The 19,395-nt window shown below is 45.1% G+C and overlaps 1 protein-coding gene across 1 annotated transcript in view; it reads right to left on the reverse strand.

Moving 5' to 3' along the window:
- LOC124605268 (collagen alpha-1(X) chain-like) overlaps positions 1-11,419 on the reverse strand; it is a 45,779-nt gene extending 34,360 nt beyond the window's left edge. Inside the window, exons 1-3 of the mRNA XM_047136832.1 lie at positions 11,319-11,419; positions 501-567; positions 290-439 (exon numbers count right to left, since the gene is read on the reverse strand). Of these exons, the coding sequence (XP_046992788.1) occupies positions 290-439; positions 501-567; positions 11,319-11,419 (318 nt within the window). The remainder of the gene's footprint in view (positions 1-289; positions 440-500; positions 568-11,318) is intronic.
- Between the last annotated feature and the right edge of the window lie 7,976 nt (positions 11,420-19,395).

The following is a 19,395-nucleotide window of genomic DNA, read 5'->3' on the forward strand; positions in this document are numbered from 1 at the left end:
AATACTCATCATACAGTAGATTAATATAATGTACATTAACTGTAGTGTACCTGATGTTGACAGTATGCCACCGAAACGCTTTGTGAGGATAAATATTAGGAAAAAGTGCCTGACGCAATTGAACTTTTTTCATAAATTCGGAATACAGTTGCTTGCACAGAACAGTTCCGTAAATGTGGAGGAAATGAATCATCCTCAGTATTTTCGGATACGTTTACCTACAGAAAAAGGCCGCACATGTCACGACCCGGACAAGGTCAGCACGCGATTCGAGCGCAGCGGCGCCTACCTGGTGTCCGGCGGCGCCAGGCGCGCCTGCGGGGCCCGGGTCGCCCTTGGGACCTGCGGGGCCGGGCTCGCCCTGGCCTCCAGCCGCTCCAGGCAGTCCAGGCTCGCCCTTCTCGCCCACGGCTCCCGGGGGACCGGCCGTCGCCAGCGCCTGGACAGAAGTACGTCGTTACCCGCCGGCAAACGCCTCCGGCGCCGCCCGCAGCACTTACCTGGAGTCGTGCCCAACTGGTGCGTGGCCGCGGCCTGCGCTGGAACGCCGTGCCAATTGTCACGCGTCTGCAGAACGAGACCCACCTTTTATTGACCAATTATGTCCCACCGTCCTCATTTTCTTGATGCGAAGGAAAACTAGAGGTTATCGTAATGAAATTTTAAGCTCTGTTCCGGTGCATGTTGAAAATACACCACTGGCCATTAAAATAGCTACGTCAAGAAGAAATGCAGATGATAAACGGGTATCCATTGGACAAATATATTATACTAGAACTGACATGTGATTACATTTTCACCCAATTTGGATGCATAGATCCTGAGAAATCAGTACCCAGAACAACCACCTCTGGCCGTAGAAACGGCCTTGATACGCCTGGCCATTGAGTCAAACAGAGCTTAGATAGCGTGTACAGGTACAGCTGACCATGCAGTTTCAACACGATACCACAGTTCATCAAGGGTAGTGACTGGCGTATTGTGACGAGCCAGTTGCCCCGCCACCACTGACCAGACGTTTTCAATTGGTGAGAGATATGAAGAATGTGCTGGCCAGGGCAGCAGTCGAACATTTTCTGTATCCAGAAAGGCCCGTACAGGACCTGCAACGTGCGGTCGTACATTATCCTGCTCAAATGTAGCGTTTCGCAGGCATCGAATGAAGGGTAGAGCCACGGGTCGTAACACATTTCACATGTAACGTCCACTGTTCAAAGTGCCGTCAATGCGAACAAGAGGTGACCTAGACGTGTAACCAATGGCACTCCATACCAACACGCCGGGTGATACGCCAGTATGACCATGACTAATACACGCTTCCAATGTGCGTTCACAGCGATGTCGCCAAACACGGATGCGACCATCATGATATTGCAAACAGAACCTGGATCCATCAGAAAAATGACGTTTTGCCATTCGTGCACCCAGGTTCGTCTTTGAGTATACGATCGCAGGCGCTCCTGTCTGTGATGCAGCGTCAAGGGTAACCGCAGCCATGGTGTCCGACCTGATACTCCATGTTGCTGCAAACGTCGTCGAACTGTTCGTGCAGATGGTTGTCCTGTAGCAAACGTCCCCATTTGTTGACTCAGGGATCGAGACGTGGCTGCAAGATCCGTTACAGCCATGCGGACAAGATGCCTGTCATCTCGACTGCTAGTGATACGAGGCCGTTACGATCCAAAATGGCGTTCCATATTACCCTCCTCATCATACCGATTCCATATTCTGCTAACAGTCATTGGATCTCGACCAACGCGAGCAGCAATGTCGCGATACGATAAACCGCAATCGCGATAGGCAATAATCCGACCTTTATCAAAGTCGGAAACGTGATGGTACGCCTTTCTCATCCTTACACGAGGCATCACAACAACGTTTCACCACGCAACGCCAGTCAACTGCTGTTTGTGTATGAGAATTCGGTTGGAAATTTTCCTCATATCAGCACGTTGTAGGTGTCGCCGCCGTCGCCAACCTTGTGTGAATGCTCTGAAAAGCTAATCATTTGCACATCACAGCATCTTCTTCCTGTCGGTTACATTTCACGTCTGTAGCACGTCATCTTCGTGGTGTAGCAATTTTAATGGCCAGTAGTGTATAATGGAAGGAAAAAAAAAGTCCGCCTTCCACGAACATAGATTTTCTTTTATTTAATCGCCAAACACGTTCCAGCAGAGTTATGGCATCCTCCGTGGTCACTGCTCTACCATCTTGTGCGTATTTGCACAGGCGTGACGTGTGCATTGTACAGACAACGCTTTGTAAAGTTTTACTGTCAGAGAACAAACAGGTTGGCGGCCTCAGCACCCTTGCGAAGTCTCCAGAACCCTTGGATCCGTCACTTGCAACCACGTTTACACCTCATAGCGGGTATTACGTGCATATTTTAAGTGCTAGGTTAGAAAATTTAAAAAGGGAAATGGATAGGTTGAAGTTAGATATAGTGGGAATTAGTGAAGTTCGGTGGCAGGAGGAACAAGACTTCTGGTCAGGTGACTACAGGGTTACAAACACAAAATCAAATAGGGGTAATGCAGGAGTAGGTTTAATAATGAATAAGAAAATAGGAATGCGGGTAAGCTACTACAAACAGCAAAGTGAACGCATTATTGTGGCCAAGATAGATACGAAGCCCACACCTACTACAGTAGTACAAGTTTATATGCCAACTAGCTCTGCTGATGACGAAGAAATTGAAGAAATGTATGATGAAATAAAAGAAATTATTCAGATTGTGAAGGGAGACGAAAATTTAATAGTCATGGGTGACTGGAATTCGAGTGTATGAAAAGGGAGAGAAGGAAACATAGTAGGTGAATATGGATTGGGGCTAAGAAATGAAACAGGAAGCCGCCAGGTAGAATTTTGCACAGAGCACAACATAATCATAACTAACACTTGGTTTAAGAATCATGAAAGAAGGTTGTATACATGGAAGAACCCTGGAGATACTAAAAGGTATCAGATAGATTATTTAATGGTAAGACAGAGATTTAGGAACCAGGTTTTAAATTATAAGACATTTCCAGGGGCAGATGTGGACTCTGACGACAATCCATTGGTTATGAACTGTAGATTAAAACTGAAGAAACTGCAAAAAGGTAGGAATTCAAGGAGATGGGACCTGGATAAACTGAAAGAACCAGAGGTTGTACAGAGTTTCAGGGAGAGCATAAGGGAACAATTGACAGGAATGGGCGAAAGAAATACAGTAGAAGAAGAATGGGTAGCTTTGAGGGACGACGTAGCGAAGGCAGCAGAGGATCAAGTAGGTAAAAAGACGAGGGCTAGTAGAAATCCTTGGGTAACAGAAGAAATATTGAATTTAACTGATGAAAGGAGAAAATACAAAAATGCAGTAAATGAAGCAGGCAAAAAGGAATACAAACGTCTCAAAAATGAGATCGACAGGAAGTGCAAAATGGCTAAGCAGGGATGGCTAGAGGACAAATGTAAGGATGTAGAGGCCTATCTCACTAGGGGTAAGATAGATGCTGCCTACAGGAAAACTAAAGAGACCTTTGGAGATAAGAGAACGAGTATGAATATAAAGAGCTCAGATGGAAACCCAGTTCTAAGCAAAGAAGGGAAAGCAGAAAGGTGGAAGGAGTATATAGAGGGTCTATACAAGGGCGATGTACTTGAGGACAATATTATGGAAATGGAAGAGGATGTAGATGAAGATGAAATGGGAGATATGATACTGCGTGAAGAGTTGACAGAGCACTGAAAGACCTGAGTCGAAACAAGGCCCCCGGAGTAGACAACATTCCATTGGAACTAATGACGGCCTTGGGAGAGCCAGTCCTGACAAAACTCTACCATCTGGTGAGCAAGATGTATGAAACAGGCGAAATACCCTCAGACTTCAAGAAGAATATAATAATTCCAATCCTAAAGAAAGCAGGTGTAGACAGATGTGAAAATTACCGAACTATCAGTTTAATAAGTCACAGCTGCAAAATACTAACACGAATTCGTTACAGACGAATGGATAAACTAGTAGAATCCAACCTCGGGGAAGATCAGTTTGGATTCCGTAGAAACACTGGAACACCTGAGGCAATACTGACCTTACGACTTATCTTAGAAGAAAGATTAAGGAAAGGCAAACCTACGTTTCTAGTATTTGTAGACTTAGAGAAAGCTTTTGACAATGTTGATTGGAATACTCTCTTTCAAATTCTAAAGGTGGCAGGGGTAAAATACAGGGAGCGAAAGGCTATTTACAATTTGTACAGAAACCAGATGGCAGTTATAAGAGTCGAGGGACATGAAAGGGAAGCAGTGGTTGGGAACGGAGTAAGACAGGGTTGTAGCCTCTCCCCGATGTTGTTCAATCTGTATATTGAGCAAGCAGTAAAGGAAACAAAAGAAAAATTCGGAGTAGGTATTAAAATTCATGGAGAAGAAATAAAAACTTTGAGGTTCGCCGATGACATTGTAATTCTGTCAGAGACAGCAAAGGACTTGGAAGAGCAGTTGAATGGAATGGACAGTGTCTTGAAAGGAGGATATAAGATGAACATCAACAAAAGCAAAACAAGGATAATGGAATGTAGTCTAATTAAGTCGGGTGATGCTGAGGGAATTAGATTAGGAAATGAGGCACTTAAAGTAGTAAAGGAGTTTTGCTATTTGGGGAGCAAAATAACTGATGATGGTCGAAGTAGAGAGGATATAAAATGTAGGCTGGCAATGGCAAGGAAAGCGTTTCTGAAGAAGAGAAATTTGTTAACATCGAGTATAGATTTATGTGTCAGGAAGTCATTTCTGAAAGTATTCGTATGGAGTGTAGCCATGTATGGAAGTGAAACATGGACGATAAATAGTTTGGACAAGAAGAGAATAGAACCTTTCGAAATGTGGTGCTACAGAAGAATGCTGAAGATTAGATGGGTAGATCACATAACTAATGAGGAAGTATTGAATAGGATTGGGGAGAAGAGAAGTTTGTGGCACAACTTGACCAGAAGAAGGGATCGGTTGGTAGGACATGTTCTGAGGCATCAAGGCATCACAAATTTAGCATTGGAGGGCAGCGTGGTGGGTAAAAATCGTAGAGGTAGACCAAGAGATGAATACACTACGCAGATTCAGAAGGATGTAGGTTGCAGTAGGTATTGGGAGATGAAAAAGCTAGCACAGGATAGAGTAGCATGGAGAGCTGCATCAAACCAGTCTCAGGACTGAAGACCACAACAACAACAAACATTTTAAGTGCAGAAGTACGCTAACTTTGAGTCTCTGGGTCTCGGAAAAAACATAATGATATGAGAAAAGTGGCGATGGTTCTTGAGAATATCATATGTAGAATATATTATAAAAATTTCGACGCTATGCCATGAATAGTAATTATAGAATTGGCTATCCCTACAACCTGTACATTTTGTACCAAAAGTCATGGTTTTTCGGCGTTTTCCTTAGGAACAGCCATGAACAAATTATGCTTTAATAAGCCGCGTGAGGTCCACCCTACAACACAGCCAGTGCAAAAGAACAAACCGATTCGTTTAATTATCCTGAGCTGGAGGAAGTATGTAATGTTCAGCTTTTGACCCTGTGTTGCAGGATGGCTACAGTAATGCCCGTTCGTCTGATAGATATAAGAATGGTCACCAGGCTAAGGACTATGCAGATCAGTTGACCCCTTATCCATGTGATTAACATAACCCGAGATATGACACCCTGAAAAATCGTATTTTCGCACTCGGCTTTTTAGGAAATAATGGTATCGTGTGTTGTCGTGCACGGAGCGATTCCGATATCTTACAAGTATTCGATCCCGCGACCTTACAGCCTTCAGATCGTACTTCACCAGTAGACAACCATCCCGTCCATCTACTCTCAAAGTTTACACCCCATCACGGGAACACTTGATACAGCACAGTCCGATGACATCGCTAATTCCACCTACTTTATTGACTATAACTTGCAACGTGTGACGGTGATTCATCATTGCAAATATTTTGAAAATATTTTTTTCCACACATTATATTTATACCCTGATGATATTTCGCTTCCACACTCCATTTGGGATTAGGAGTAATACGAACATTTCGCAAACATAATACCACAAAGGTGAAATTTTCTGGGGTCCCCTAAGACGAATTAGCTTTGGAACAATTAAATGTGAGGTATCAGTCCTTGACGTATACTCATGGAAATAAAATATGTGACAGGTAATTGCAGAATAAAGAAGTCTTGTTTAATACGTTTTTCAGCGGTGATGAGTTCTTAAATAGAAGTAAAAGTTTATTTTATGCCTGCAAATGTTCAGTCTTCTGCTTCAATTAGTTCGTCGCGAGTTTGACTCAGACGTTTCAGTTCAATTCGTCCGTTCTCAGTGTCGTGTGCCGAAAGCCTGACAAGAGTCGCTTTTCGAACAAAATGAACTGCAGGCAGTTTTGTGCCGCACTCATTCACGCGTACACGTACTTATCACTTCCGAAAATCCTAACCAAACAGATTTTTTTTATTCTTTGTATATAGCATAGCTTCTCAGAGTGCGTACTGCGAAACATAGAATGTTCGAAATTTTAAGGACAGTAGCATTTAAGTGAAGAGATAAAACTGTAATCTAAAGTAACTTTTAAAAAAGCAACAGTGATAAATTCCGAGCATCAAGAGAAAAAGCAGTATACGAAACTGTGGACACGAATAGAAGGAAAAGAGAGACAGCCTTTCAAATACATTTCTTCTTTGCAGTGAACACATAGTGCGTAGTGGGGCGATCACTCACTTGTAGAAATAATTCAGAAGCCAAGATTGCTTAAATACTGTCTACTGGATAACCGGTTTCAACACACTAAAGGTGCCATCATCGAATCTGAATGTAGATTAACATTTATATCCAAATGGTTTATACATGTTAATCTACATTCCAAATGGTTTATAAGGAAGAATTAAACGTAATGATATGAAAACGCCATAGAATACACTCGTAATCCATTTTCTATCGTAAGAACAATCAATCAGGAAGTAACAAAAGTGAATGTGGAAGTAATATATATTTACAGGACGTGTAACCACTTTTAGATGGCTGGAAAACTTCGTCACTTCTACCTACCACAACATTTATTTGTGCTACTATCACAGCAATAAAAATTATAACAGCAATAATAAAAGATACATCACAGCAGTGAAACGAGAAAGGCTCTACGCAAGCGGGTGTCTAGCATTCAAAAATAAATTAAACAAATTAGAGTAAACAGTACAGTTACAAAGGAAAGTTTAAATCCAATAGGAACGACAAAAGGCTTTGAATTAAGAGTCATAATACAACACGTCAGAACACAAAAAAGACAAACGATATTGAAAGGAAGACATAAGTTTTTGATATATGACGAGAGTGAACGGCAAAGGGCTAACGAAAGAACAGTTTACGTGTCTCTGGCACAGAAATTCATAGCGAAATGGACCTCAGAAGTTCAAACTGATATAATACTGCAGAGTATGAAAGTAACGGGAAAAGGAATAAACGGTTTCAGAAGGAATGTATTAAAATTAGAAGTATTCCAAGGTTCAAGCATTAAGGAAACAGGTGTAAATTGTTCTGAAGGAATAAAAAAAGACGCAGCGAAGAGAGAATGCAAGAACTTTGGAACAAAAGGGCTATAAGGGACGAGAAGGGATGCAGATTTTCGCTTTGTCCCTAGTTGGCCACAATGAAAAAAAAAAAAAAAAAAAAAAAATTCCATATACAAAAGAGCACACAAGAGGGGGAGAAGCAGAGAAAACAAATTTTCTCTTCGCTCAGTAACTACATGAAAAGCCGAAGTAGCTGAGGTGAAATACATTACCTCAACGTATGACCTGCTGTTCCACTCCCCCTTGAAAGCATGAAACATTCAACATAACATAGTTAAGGAATATTAACATACCAAAAGTAGCGTGAGAAGCTATGAATGTTTGAAATAATTTGCAGCAACACATAAGTAAATTGTCAGGAAACGTCTACAATTGTGCGAATAGAAATTGTAATTTAATCCAGAAAATGGTGGTGCAGATAATATGTTTAACACGCAGTTATGCAGTAATTCATATACATTTTTCATTTCAACTAACACACTTCGTCCTGCAACAAAGAACAAGATGGTAATCATTCCGAAGCTGCATTTCGTCAAATGACGAAACGAACCCTGGTTTCAAGTACTAAACGTACAAGTACATTACTGCGTACTTGAAACAAGAGCTAATGAAGATTATGTGATGTTTCTTGAACTGTTCTTGCACATATTCCCAAATTACTGTCGAAACTAGACGTCTGCTTTTCTTCGCGTGAGCCCGTTGTTTGTAAGACAATAACTTTTTTTTATTGTGAAATGCGGTTGAGAAAACCATAACACACTGGTGCTCAAAATTAAAGAAACAAGCCGCTATTTCTCTGCCCTGTGTTTAATTCACGATATAATCATACAAACTTACAACAGACTCCCGTAAGATAGTGTTCTGCTCGGAAAATGGCATTCTAGTCAACGGACAACCACACCAACTATGACATCAGGAGATACCTATCACACGGAATAGTGTTTGCCGGGTAGTCCCACCTCCACAATTTCTGTGTGGACACAGTCACAGACAGTGCAGTGTGGCGCAGAGACGACGCCTACCACTCTCTCTGCGCTGGAATTCAATAGGAAGAATTGAAGCAGGACAATCGCAAACTCATGTGGCACGATGGCGTAGCGTAAGTCGTTCAGTAAAAACGGAGAGACGTGTCAGGCGTGGCGACAGTTTTCAGAGACCGAAACTGTATCGCGAAGACCAGAGCAGGGCCGATCACGTGTGACATCAGAGAGAGAGGGCCGTCATTTGGCTGTAAGTGGCTGACATTACCACCTTAGTACAGCGCAGCAACCGGCAACTGTCCTCGCAGCATCCACTGGACACTGTGTTGTATCGAGGCAGATGATGCACGGAAGGCTTCAACAGAGTGGTCTTCACTGTCGGAGACCTGTTGTGTGTGTGTTCGGAAAAGGGAACCTGTAGAGTGAGTTGTCAACATGCCACCTGGACAGTCGAACAGTGGGTCAACGTTTTTTTTCCGCAGATGAGTCCCGATTTGTTCTAGACAGTGGTTCTCGACGCATTCGCATCTGAAGGGTATGTGGAACACGATTTCGAGAACCGAACATTGTAGAAAGAGATCGATATTGAGGAGCACCGCTAATGGTGTGGGTAGTGATTATGTTGATCACTCGAACGTCTCTTCATAAGATTGTACGGGTGAATCGGAAAGGTTTAACTGCTGACATTTATCGTGATTAGGTACCTCATGTACGGTTGTTGCGATGTGCTGTGTGCCCAGACTTCGTACTGGTGGACGATAATGCTTGACCTCGTGGAGCACGAATGGTTGATGTTTTCTGGGAGACGGAAGATAATGCTCGCTCCCCCGATTTGAATCCCGTAGAGCAAGTTTGGTAAGCATTAGGGAGACGGGTTGCATCACAACAGCACCCACCAACCACTCTCCAAGACTTGCGTGTAACTGCGCAGGAACAATGGGCGTTATTGCCTCGATATTGATGACTGTATTCACAGCATATTCCGTCGTTGTCAGGCCTATACTGTTGCCATTGATGATCACATCTCACAGTCAGCACATGAACCAGTTGTCAGAATGTGTGTACAAATCTGTTAAGTTTGGAAAAACGAAGAAAATTTTCGTCTACTATTATGCATGTTGTAATTGTTCACGTTCTGTATTCTTTACATTGCTTCTACTTTGCTTTGACCTGCAAAACAAACGCAACCTTGCAAAATTTCCTTTTGTTGCTTTAACTTTGAACACCAGTTTAGTTCAGAGACCAAGTAGTTTCACCTCTTTACCTCAGACAATACGAGGAATACAAAATCAGTTTTAAAAGCTATTACATCACAAATTCTTGAAAAAAAGTATAATACAGAAGCAGTTTTTTCTTAATATAGCTTCTAATCCAGTGGAATTTCCATGTACATATCTTAATAAGCAGACGTCCCAATGGAAGGACAGTTAGTGTGTTTTCTATGTCACCTGTTTCAAACATGTGTGTTACACTCATATGTTTTATTTCAAGCATTTCACCTCTCATTTCATACTGAAATACCATTAGACAGCTTGAATCACGTAATTAAATACCGTAAATTGTCAAATGAATGCTAACTTCTTACACGAAAGGTAGAATTTTATTAAGCAGCTTTTCTACAGTTAAGTCTTCGAGAAACACAACAGAGCGTACACACACGCCACTACGAGACGTAGACACGATGATACCAGGAACCCGTGTACTATGTGCGACAGTCCACAGACTATTACAGTGACACTAGTCGTAGATGAAAATTTAAAAAAAAAAGTTGTTCGGTCCTAAGCGAAAATTTACGAAACGCAAAAATTTATGGAAGCCAGGGATGAGTACCAACATGTGTGTTTCATTTATTAACGAAATACCTCTCTACTACATTTTTTTCACATGTTAAGCAAGAAAAATGTTGCTTAAATATCTCCTGAAAATCATTTATACGATTATAAACGAAAAGGGAGCATTACACAACGTTCTATTCTACCTAAAGCTTCCACTCAGTGGCTAAAATTCTGGCAAGGGAAAGCATTTTAAATGTATTAAGAAACACACATTGTACACCATGATTAACCATCTCCTATGACTACAAGCGGAAAGTTAACTGAGTTAATCTGCCACTTTTATTGTATTACCATGTGTTTCAGTTTAAACCGTCAGCGCATGAACGCTTCAAAGTATCTTTAGAATAAAATACGATGCATTCTTCAAGCTTTTCTTTTTGTTTGTATTATGAGCATGTTACCCAGCCAAAGATTGGAAAAAAATACTCAACATTATCTTCTTTAAGATGAGCTTCTACCCTCTGATAAAAGTCATTATTACATACACCAAAAAGGAGCTGAGGGACTCAATTTTGTTGCTATAGTTCGACTATTTCGTCATCACCTAGCAGACGTTAAAGCTTAAATGATGTATTGTGGAATAATACGCATGTGGTTTATACCATTATAAGCTTAGAAGTTCACCAGACAATAAATAACTTTAGAGACGGTTTTTGGAGGTACGTATAAATATTCTATAAACTCCTCATAACTTTCAGTCAGTTCATCTGAAGAAGATTTAGAAACCAGATCACTAAATAAAACTGTTTTATCAAATCTTTTCTATGTGAACTGAAATTCTGTAGCAAAGAAACGGTTTGGCATGCATTTTGAGGAAACATACGTAGATTTGGGGGCGACAGTCACAGCCGCAGAGTGATTGGTGGATATAACATGAGCAGCAGCAGCAGCAGCAGCAGCAAGCGCTTACCTTGAGTGTGTCTGGGTCCACTGTTCCAGGCGGACCGGGGCTTCCAGGCGGTCCAGGACTTCCAGGTGATCCATCTCTTCCAGGCTCGCCTGTAACAGCATAGCGCGTACTGTAATGGGGCTCGTATCAATCCTGCTTGTGCAGTCAACGTACAGAAAATTGTAACACAAGGGGCTACCAAAAGCTTCAGTGCGAAGGCCGTATAGTTAAAAAAGGTATGCCAATTATGCGAATCCGCAGTGAGCACTGAAGCAATCATTCCACCAACACACTAGGTTACCCGTTTGGTAACACAGCACGTCCTGCTGCGTGAAGTAGTCTGTAGCTGCCCGCAACACATCCTCGTCCGACAGGAACTGTCGCACCTTCAGGGTCTTTTTAAACGACGGAACGCGAGAGATAATTGCAGCGTGAGGAACCAGAACTACAGCGCTGTTGCTCGAATGTCTACCACTAGAGTCTTCGTAAATTCGTCTTTACGGCATTTGCGACATGCGATCTTGCTCACCATGAAGCAGCACAACCCCTTAGCGCAGATGGTTTTTGACAGACATGCTGCCCCATAGACAGTCTTCATTCTGCGGTGGTTGTTTACCTGCCTTTGACTCTCGGCAGCCAAGAAAACAATAACAATTAGCTGGTCCTGTTTGGATGCATTTGGTAATAACACCGCCATGGTTCACATCTCCGCATTTACAGCACGCACGTATTGAAGACACGAGCGCCACACTAATGCCTTACCTGCATGTGGGTGCTTGTAGACCCGCAGCTGAGTCGCAGCGGTACCCTCTTAGACGGAAACTTTTTGATCGTCCCTTACACGGTCTGCAGTTCAGTGTAGCGTGAACTTAATATATCTAGTATTTTAATATGCTATAAGTCGTAATACATTCAATTTTTATTTTCATAACATCCGATTGTTTACGTGGAGCGAACATGTGCCCCCACTGGCGTGTTGTGTCGTGACCTGACCGCCATTACTTCAGGGCGCAAGCTGCAAGATGCAACCTCTGCTTTTTGATTGTTAACAGTAATTTTGTTAATGATGGAAGCTGAAGTAAGGAATTAAAATCTGTGACACCGCCGGGACTCGAACCCAGGTCCTCTAACTTGCCAGAAATGGTGGCAATTACACCACTGCAGCACGACGGTCAACATACAGCCGGCCGTGGCACAAATTTTAATAGCTGTCTTCTGCTTCCATCATTATCGCAGATAAAGATGAGACCTAAATGTCTCAGGGAAAACTTTCGTTATCTTCTGCTTCGTTGTAAAATGAGTGAAGGAAGTGACTTTCAGTAGTCCCTGTTAGTAACGTAACACAGTTGAAAATATTGGCTACTACTATATCAACAAAATACACACATCTAAAAAAGTTCCCTGAACGTTGACTGTGGATAATGTATCACAGACACAGTCCCTTTGTTCAGAGATGTCACTAACCCCGCCCGAAGATGTAAACAACCATGCATGAGCAGCGACTATTAGACGGACGGGGTCCGACAGCCGATCAGTTCCAGTCATTTCACCAGGAAGGAGGCAAACGGCTCGTGTTCTCTGTAGTTCAACCATGCCTATACGGTCAATACCACAGTTAGATCGCGTCCGCACCGTTACCTTGTACCAGGAAGGGCTCTCAACAAGGGAATTGTCCAGGCGTCTCGGAGTAAACCAATGCGACGTTCTTCGGACATGGAGCAGATACAGAGAGACAGGAACTGTCGATGACATGCCTCGCTCAGGCCGCCCAAGGGCTACTACCGCAGTGGGTGACGGCTACCTACCGATTATGGCTCGGAGGAACCCTGACAGCAACGCCACCATGTTGAATAATGCTTTTCGTGCAGTCACAGGACGTCGTGTTACGACTGAAACTGTGCGCAATAGCCTGCAAGCTACGGAGCTTCACTTCCGACGTCCATGGCGAGGTCCATCTTTGCAACCACACCATGCAGCACGGTACAGATGGGCCCAACAACATGCCGAATGGACCGCTCAGGATTGGTATGACGTTCTCATCACCGATGAGTGTCGCATATGCTTTCCATCAGACAATCGTCGGAGACGTGTTTGGAGGCAACCGGGTCGGGCTGAACGCCGTAGACACACCGTCCAGTGAGTGTAGCAAGGTGGGGGTTCCCTGCTGTTTTGGGGTGGCATTATGTGGGGCCGACGTACGCCTCTGGTGGTTACGGAAGGCGCCGTAACGGCTGTACGATACGTGAATGCCATCCTCCGACCGACAGTGCAACCATGTCATCATCATATTGGCGAGGTATTCGTCTTCATGGACGACAATTCGCGTCCCCATCGTGAACATTTTATGAATGACTTCCTTCACGTTAACGATACCGCTCGACTAGAGTGGCGCCGGCTGGAGTGGCCGAGCGGTTCTAGGCGCTGCAGTCTGGAACCGCGCGGCCGCTCTTAAAAAATGCTTTCAGGCACCACTAAAGTGAATAAAATTACCATTTGTTAAAAGGAATTTTGTTATGATTTCATCAGTTACTCCCTGGCAACTACTTCCATCCTTATATAGTGTGATTAAATGTGTGAATGTTCTTGATGAATCGCTAGTAAATAAAATAAATTCTTAAGAATATTCTTTGAAAATAAATCATGGTTCACTGGGTATTAGAGGTACCGGTGTGTACAGCAATCTGAACAACCACCTTTGAAGGTGTCGCCGTATGGTGGTACAGCATTTCATGAGTAATAAAAAGGGCGGAAATTATGTTTATTTTGATCTCTACTCCAATTTTCTGTACAGGATCCGGAATTCTCGGGACCGAGGTAATGCAAATCTTTTTTTTGGTGTGTGTATTTAACGTTGGCTGTATATGACGTCGGAGGGACAGGGAAAAGACCAATTTAGCATTTTCTGAATTTCCTGCATTTTTGAAAACTTTCACTGAAACTGAGCCGTGTGCGGCTCTCTTTTATGACGTTCATAGCGACAGTGGCGTCACATTTCCTTTGTGTGTTCACTGTCGCCACTACGTCGCCTTGTTTCTCCGTGAGTGGCAGCACCAGCACTTATCGACAGCGCGTACTGTGGTACCATCTGTGGAGCGGCCTCTAGTATTTCCTGGTCGTTATGTGTGGAGCGAGTTGAGTTGGGAAGGAGCAGTAGTTAAGTCCGGACAGCCAGTACTCGCCCGACCGCTGGCGACACACATGCATTGTTCGACGGAATGATGTGGTGGCGAGGGTGTACGACCATGGCAAGGACCAGATTCAGCGAGTCTTAGTTGAATGGACCGTGATATTCGAGTGGTGCAACTTTCACCTATGTGTGTGTGTGTGTGTGTGTGTGTGTGTGTGTGTGTGTTTGTGTGTGTGTGTGTGTGTTTCCGCCCGTCGAAGTGACCTCATGGCAATAAGTTGTCGGTCGACGTTGTATACTGGGATCTTTCCCGTGCCTGACTTAAGTGGGGACTACCGTTGGTTGGTTGTTCGGTCGGTCGTCGCAGCGGACAACGTGCATTTGGTCTCCAGACCGCTTCTGGCTTCTCTGTGTTTGTGCCGACTTATAATTAGTCCGTGTTGTTTCACAGCGACTGGTTTTTGTATTGTGAGTTGTTGGTGGAATTGTTTTCCCGAGTCCGTGTGTATCTTGTGGTTTTGAATTGGCAGTTATTTTAATGCTGTCCACGTACTGGATTTGGAGCGGAGTTGCGAACGGACATCAGTTCGGTTGGGGCGCAGCAGCGAGCAGATCTGTGCAGTGCGAGGCCAAGCCGGGGCCGCTGGCGGCATGCTGCCACTGCCGGATCAAGAAGCGGTAGCTGCGAGAGGGACGACTTTGTTGTACACCGAACCCTGGACGTTCAAGCTGAGTGAAGAGTTAACTGCTAATGCAACCCCGGCTATTCTGAGATCTCGCCTTTGGTAGGCGGGTTGTTGCTCCCAGGGCCGCTGAGCCTGGCAGCAATGAGTGAAGTGTTTCGAGGCGGTGAAATATTGCAGCCGTCTTTCTCTATTTGTTATTCATCATTGAATTAAGTATTATTCTTATTAGTGAAGTGCAATCAGCGGTGTTTTCTGCCTTGTGGCCGCTAACGCCCCAGTTACCTGCCCTGGAGGTGACCATACTTTTCCGGCAGTGTACGTTTCCTCGTCGTGTTGATGCTGTCCTACACGGCGTGTAGTTCGACAGTCTCTTGCATTGTACTGTGCACATTTTTTGGGAGGTCTACCTTGGTTCTAGTGTTTACTTCGGCCTTGGGTGTTTTCTGAAGATGTAGTGCTGTCTGTCTCTTCGCCCTTGCGTAAAAATATTCCATCGTTGTACCAGTGATCGGATGTTAGGCGGATTGGTTAGTCGGTCGGTCGGCGCTTAAGCTGCCCCTAGTCTGAGTTGCCATCCTTATCTTATGTTTGAATTACCTTGCCATGCCGACCCTTGGAACACTTGCTGAGAACCGCTTGGGCTGATTCCTTAGATTGTGATGTTAGTTTCAAGGATATTTGTAATTTTCTAATTATTGTTGGTGTGGCCTTCATCCAAGCAATAATACCACTTCTTTAAAAATAAGGCCTTCAGCCGTGTTGCAGTTTGTTATAAAACGAAGTATTTATCTTAATATGTGCTATTTGGAATAGTTCTTCAAGCGTTTTTTATTTGAAGTTGCGGGTGGCCTTCAGCCGAGCAATAATTTCACTTCTTTTGTGATAAGGCATTCAACCGTGTTACAGTTTGTTTTAAAACGAAGTATTTATCTTAATATGTGCTCTTTGGAATTGTTCTTCTGACTGCTAATTCTGGCCTTCAGCCGTTCGTTCAAAAATGGCTCTGTGCACTATGGGACTTAACTTCTGAGGTCAACAGTCTCCTAGAACTTAAAACTACTTAAACCTAACTAACCTAAGGACATCACACACATCCATGCCCGAGGCAGGATTCGAACCTGTGACCGTAGCGGTCGCGCGGTTCCAGACTGAAGCGCCTAGATCCGCTCGGCCACCACGGCCGTCAGCCGTCTGTTGTTTGAGGTTATTCCTGGTGGTCTTCGGCCCTAAAATTGCGGAATTTTTTTCTCTGATATAAGGCCTTCAGCCGTAATGCAGTAAATTATGATTTTTGTTTTTTTAGAGATTGTTTTAAAGTTTAAAAATTTAATGAAGTAACGTATTTGTTGTGCAACCAAGAGTAATTGATTACGGCCCCGTCCACAACCGTAACCTTACCCTGCCCCATCTTGAGAAACGAGCTCCGAGACACTGCAGATTAAATGTCGAGAGACAAATACTACAGTATTAATTTCTAACAACTCATATCTACTAGCAACTTTTGCACTACTAAAAGAGCTAAGATAAACACAGAGCAAGAATGAATGGGGCTTACGTTTCAGAACACTTTGTCTCCAGTGGCTTGCCGTAACATCTAAGCCCGCTATGGCACTACAAGGGGAATCCATGGAACGGGTCTATTTAATAAAATTCGGGACACAGTGACACTGTTGATGGAGCCTGCAGCGTCATTTCGGTATTCGGCGGCGCTTTCTGGTCGTCCTTCTGATTCGCTTTGCTAATCCTCGTTTTAAGTCTGACATGTTTGCATCTCTCGCGGGATCACACAACCAGTCAGACGCGACAAGTAACCCACCGCCGCGTACCTCTACTTGTGAGGCGGGCGCTGACGCAACACCAGACGTCTGCGCGGTCGCCGTCACCGAGTTTTATTCCGTTGGTTCAGAGGACACCTGAGCCGTAGCGCCATATTTTACTTCGCTTGGTTCTTTGGCGTCACTGGCTCGCGTTCGCTATCGATTTACTGTTTGTTCAGTAAGCGTCTTTGGTCGAAGTCGGACTTGGAGGAAGTGCTGGCGTTATGGTGTGTCTCTGGGTGGTAATACACTCCTGGAAATGGAAAAAAGAACACATTGACAACGGTGTGTCAGACCCACCATACTTGCTTCGGACACTGCGAGAGGGCTGTACAAGCAATGATCACACGCACGGCACAGCGGACACACCAGGAACTGCGGTGTTGGCCGTCGAATGGCGCTAGCTGCGCAGCATTTGTGCACCGCCGCCGTCAGTGTCAGCCAGTTTGCCGTGGCATACGGAGCTCCATCGCAGTCTTTAACACTGGTAGCATGCCGCGACAGCGTGGACGTGAGCCGTATGTGCAGTTGACGGACTTTGAGCGAGGGCATATAGTGGGCATGCGGGAGGCCGGGTGGACGTACCGCCGAATTGCTCAACACGTGGGGCGTGAGGTCTCCACAGTACATCGATGTTGTCGCCAGTGGTCGGCGGAAGGTGCACGTGCCCGTCGACCTGGGACCGTACCGCAGCGACACACGGATGCACGCCAAGACCGTAGGATCCTACGCAGTGCCGTAGGGGACCGCACCGCCACTTCCCAGCAAATTAGGGTCACTGTTGCTCCTGGGGTATCGGCGAGGACCATTCGCAACCGTCTCCATGAAGCTGGGCTACGGTCCCGCACACCGTTAGGACGTCTTCCGCTCACGCCCCAACATCGTGCAGCCCGCCTCCAGTGGTGTCGCGACAGGCGTGAATGGAGGGACGAATGGAGACGTGTCGTCTTCAGCGATGAGATTCGCTTCTGCCTTGGTGCCAATGATGGTCGTATGCGTGTTTGGCGCCGTGCAGGTGAGCGCCACAATCAGGACTGGATACGACCGAGGCACACAGGGCCAACACCCGGCATCATGGTGGTGGGAGCGATCTCCTACACTGGCCGTACACCACTGGTGATCGACGAGGGGACACTGAATAGTGCACGGTACATCCAAACCGCCATCGAACCCATCGTTCTACCATTCCTAGACCGGCAAGCGAGCTTGCTGTTCCAACAGGACAACGCACGTCCACATGTATCCCGTGCCACCCAACGTGCTCTAGAAGGTGGTCTGAAAGGAGTGACCTTGTAGTCATATTTCTTCAGACTGTGGCCTTAACATTTAAATTACAAATCTCGGCTGAATTTTTATTTAGATGGTTCCTTTTCCTTCTATTATTGTTATTAAATGTAAGTTATACTTCTCCAATATGTGGCCGTACATTGTAGTACACTACTGGCCATTAAAATACACTCCTGGAAATTGAAATAAGAACACCGTGAATTCATTGTCCCAGGAAGGGGAAACTTTATTGACACATTCCTGGGGTCAGATACATCACATGATCACACTGACAGAACCACAGGCACATAGACACAGGCAACAGAGCATGCACAATGTCGGCACTAGTACAGTGTATATCCACCTTTTGCAGCAATGCAGGCTGCTATTCTCCCATGGAGACGATCGTAGAGATGCTGGATGTAGTCCTGTGGAACGGCTTGCCATGCCATTTCCACCTGGCGCCTCAGTTGGACCAGCGTTCGCGCTGGACGTGCAGACCGCGTGAGACGACGCTTCATCCAGTCCCAAACATGCTCAATGGGGGACAGATCCGGAGAACTTGCTGGCCAGGGTAGTTGACTTACACCTTCTAGAGCACGTTGGGTGGCACGGGATACATGCGGACGTGCATTGTCCTGTTGGAACAGCAAGTTCCCTTGCCGGTCTATGAATGGTAGAACGATGGGTTCGATGACGGTTTGGATGTACCGTGCACTATTCAGTGTCCCCTCGACGATCATCAGTGGTGTACGGCCAGTGTAGGAGATCGCTCCCCACACCATGATGCCGGGTGTTGGCCCTGTGTGCCTCGGTCGTATGCAGTCCTGATTGTGGCGCTCACCTGCACGGCGCCAAACACGCATACGACCATCATTGGCACCAAGGCAGAAGCGACTCTCATCGCTGAAGACGACACGTCTCCATTCGTCCCTCCATTCACGCCTGTCGCGACACCACTGGAGGCGGGCTCCGCGATGTTGGGGCGAGAGCGGAAGACGGCCTAACGGTGTGCGGGACGTAGCCCAGCTTCATGGAGACGGTTGCGAATGGTCCACGCCGATACCCCAGGAGCAACAGTGTCCCTAATTTGCTGGGAAGTGGCGGTGCGGTCCCCTACGGCACTGCGTAGGATCCTACGGTCTTGGCGTGCATCCGTGCGTCGCTGCGGTCCGGTCCCAGGTCGACGGGCACGTGCACCT

This window comes from Schistocerca americana, chromosome 3 (assembly GCF_021461395.2).
Source record: "Schistocerca americana isolate TAMUIC-IGC-003095 chromosome 3, iqSchAmer2.1, whole genome shotgun sequence".
Classification (NCBI taxonomy): domain Eukaryota; kingdom Metazoa; phylum Arthropoda; class Insecta; order Orthoptera; family Acrididae; genus Schistocerca; species Schistocerca americana.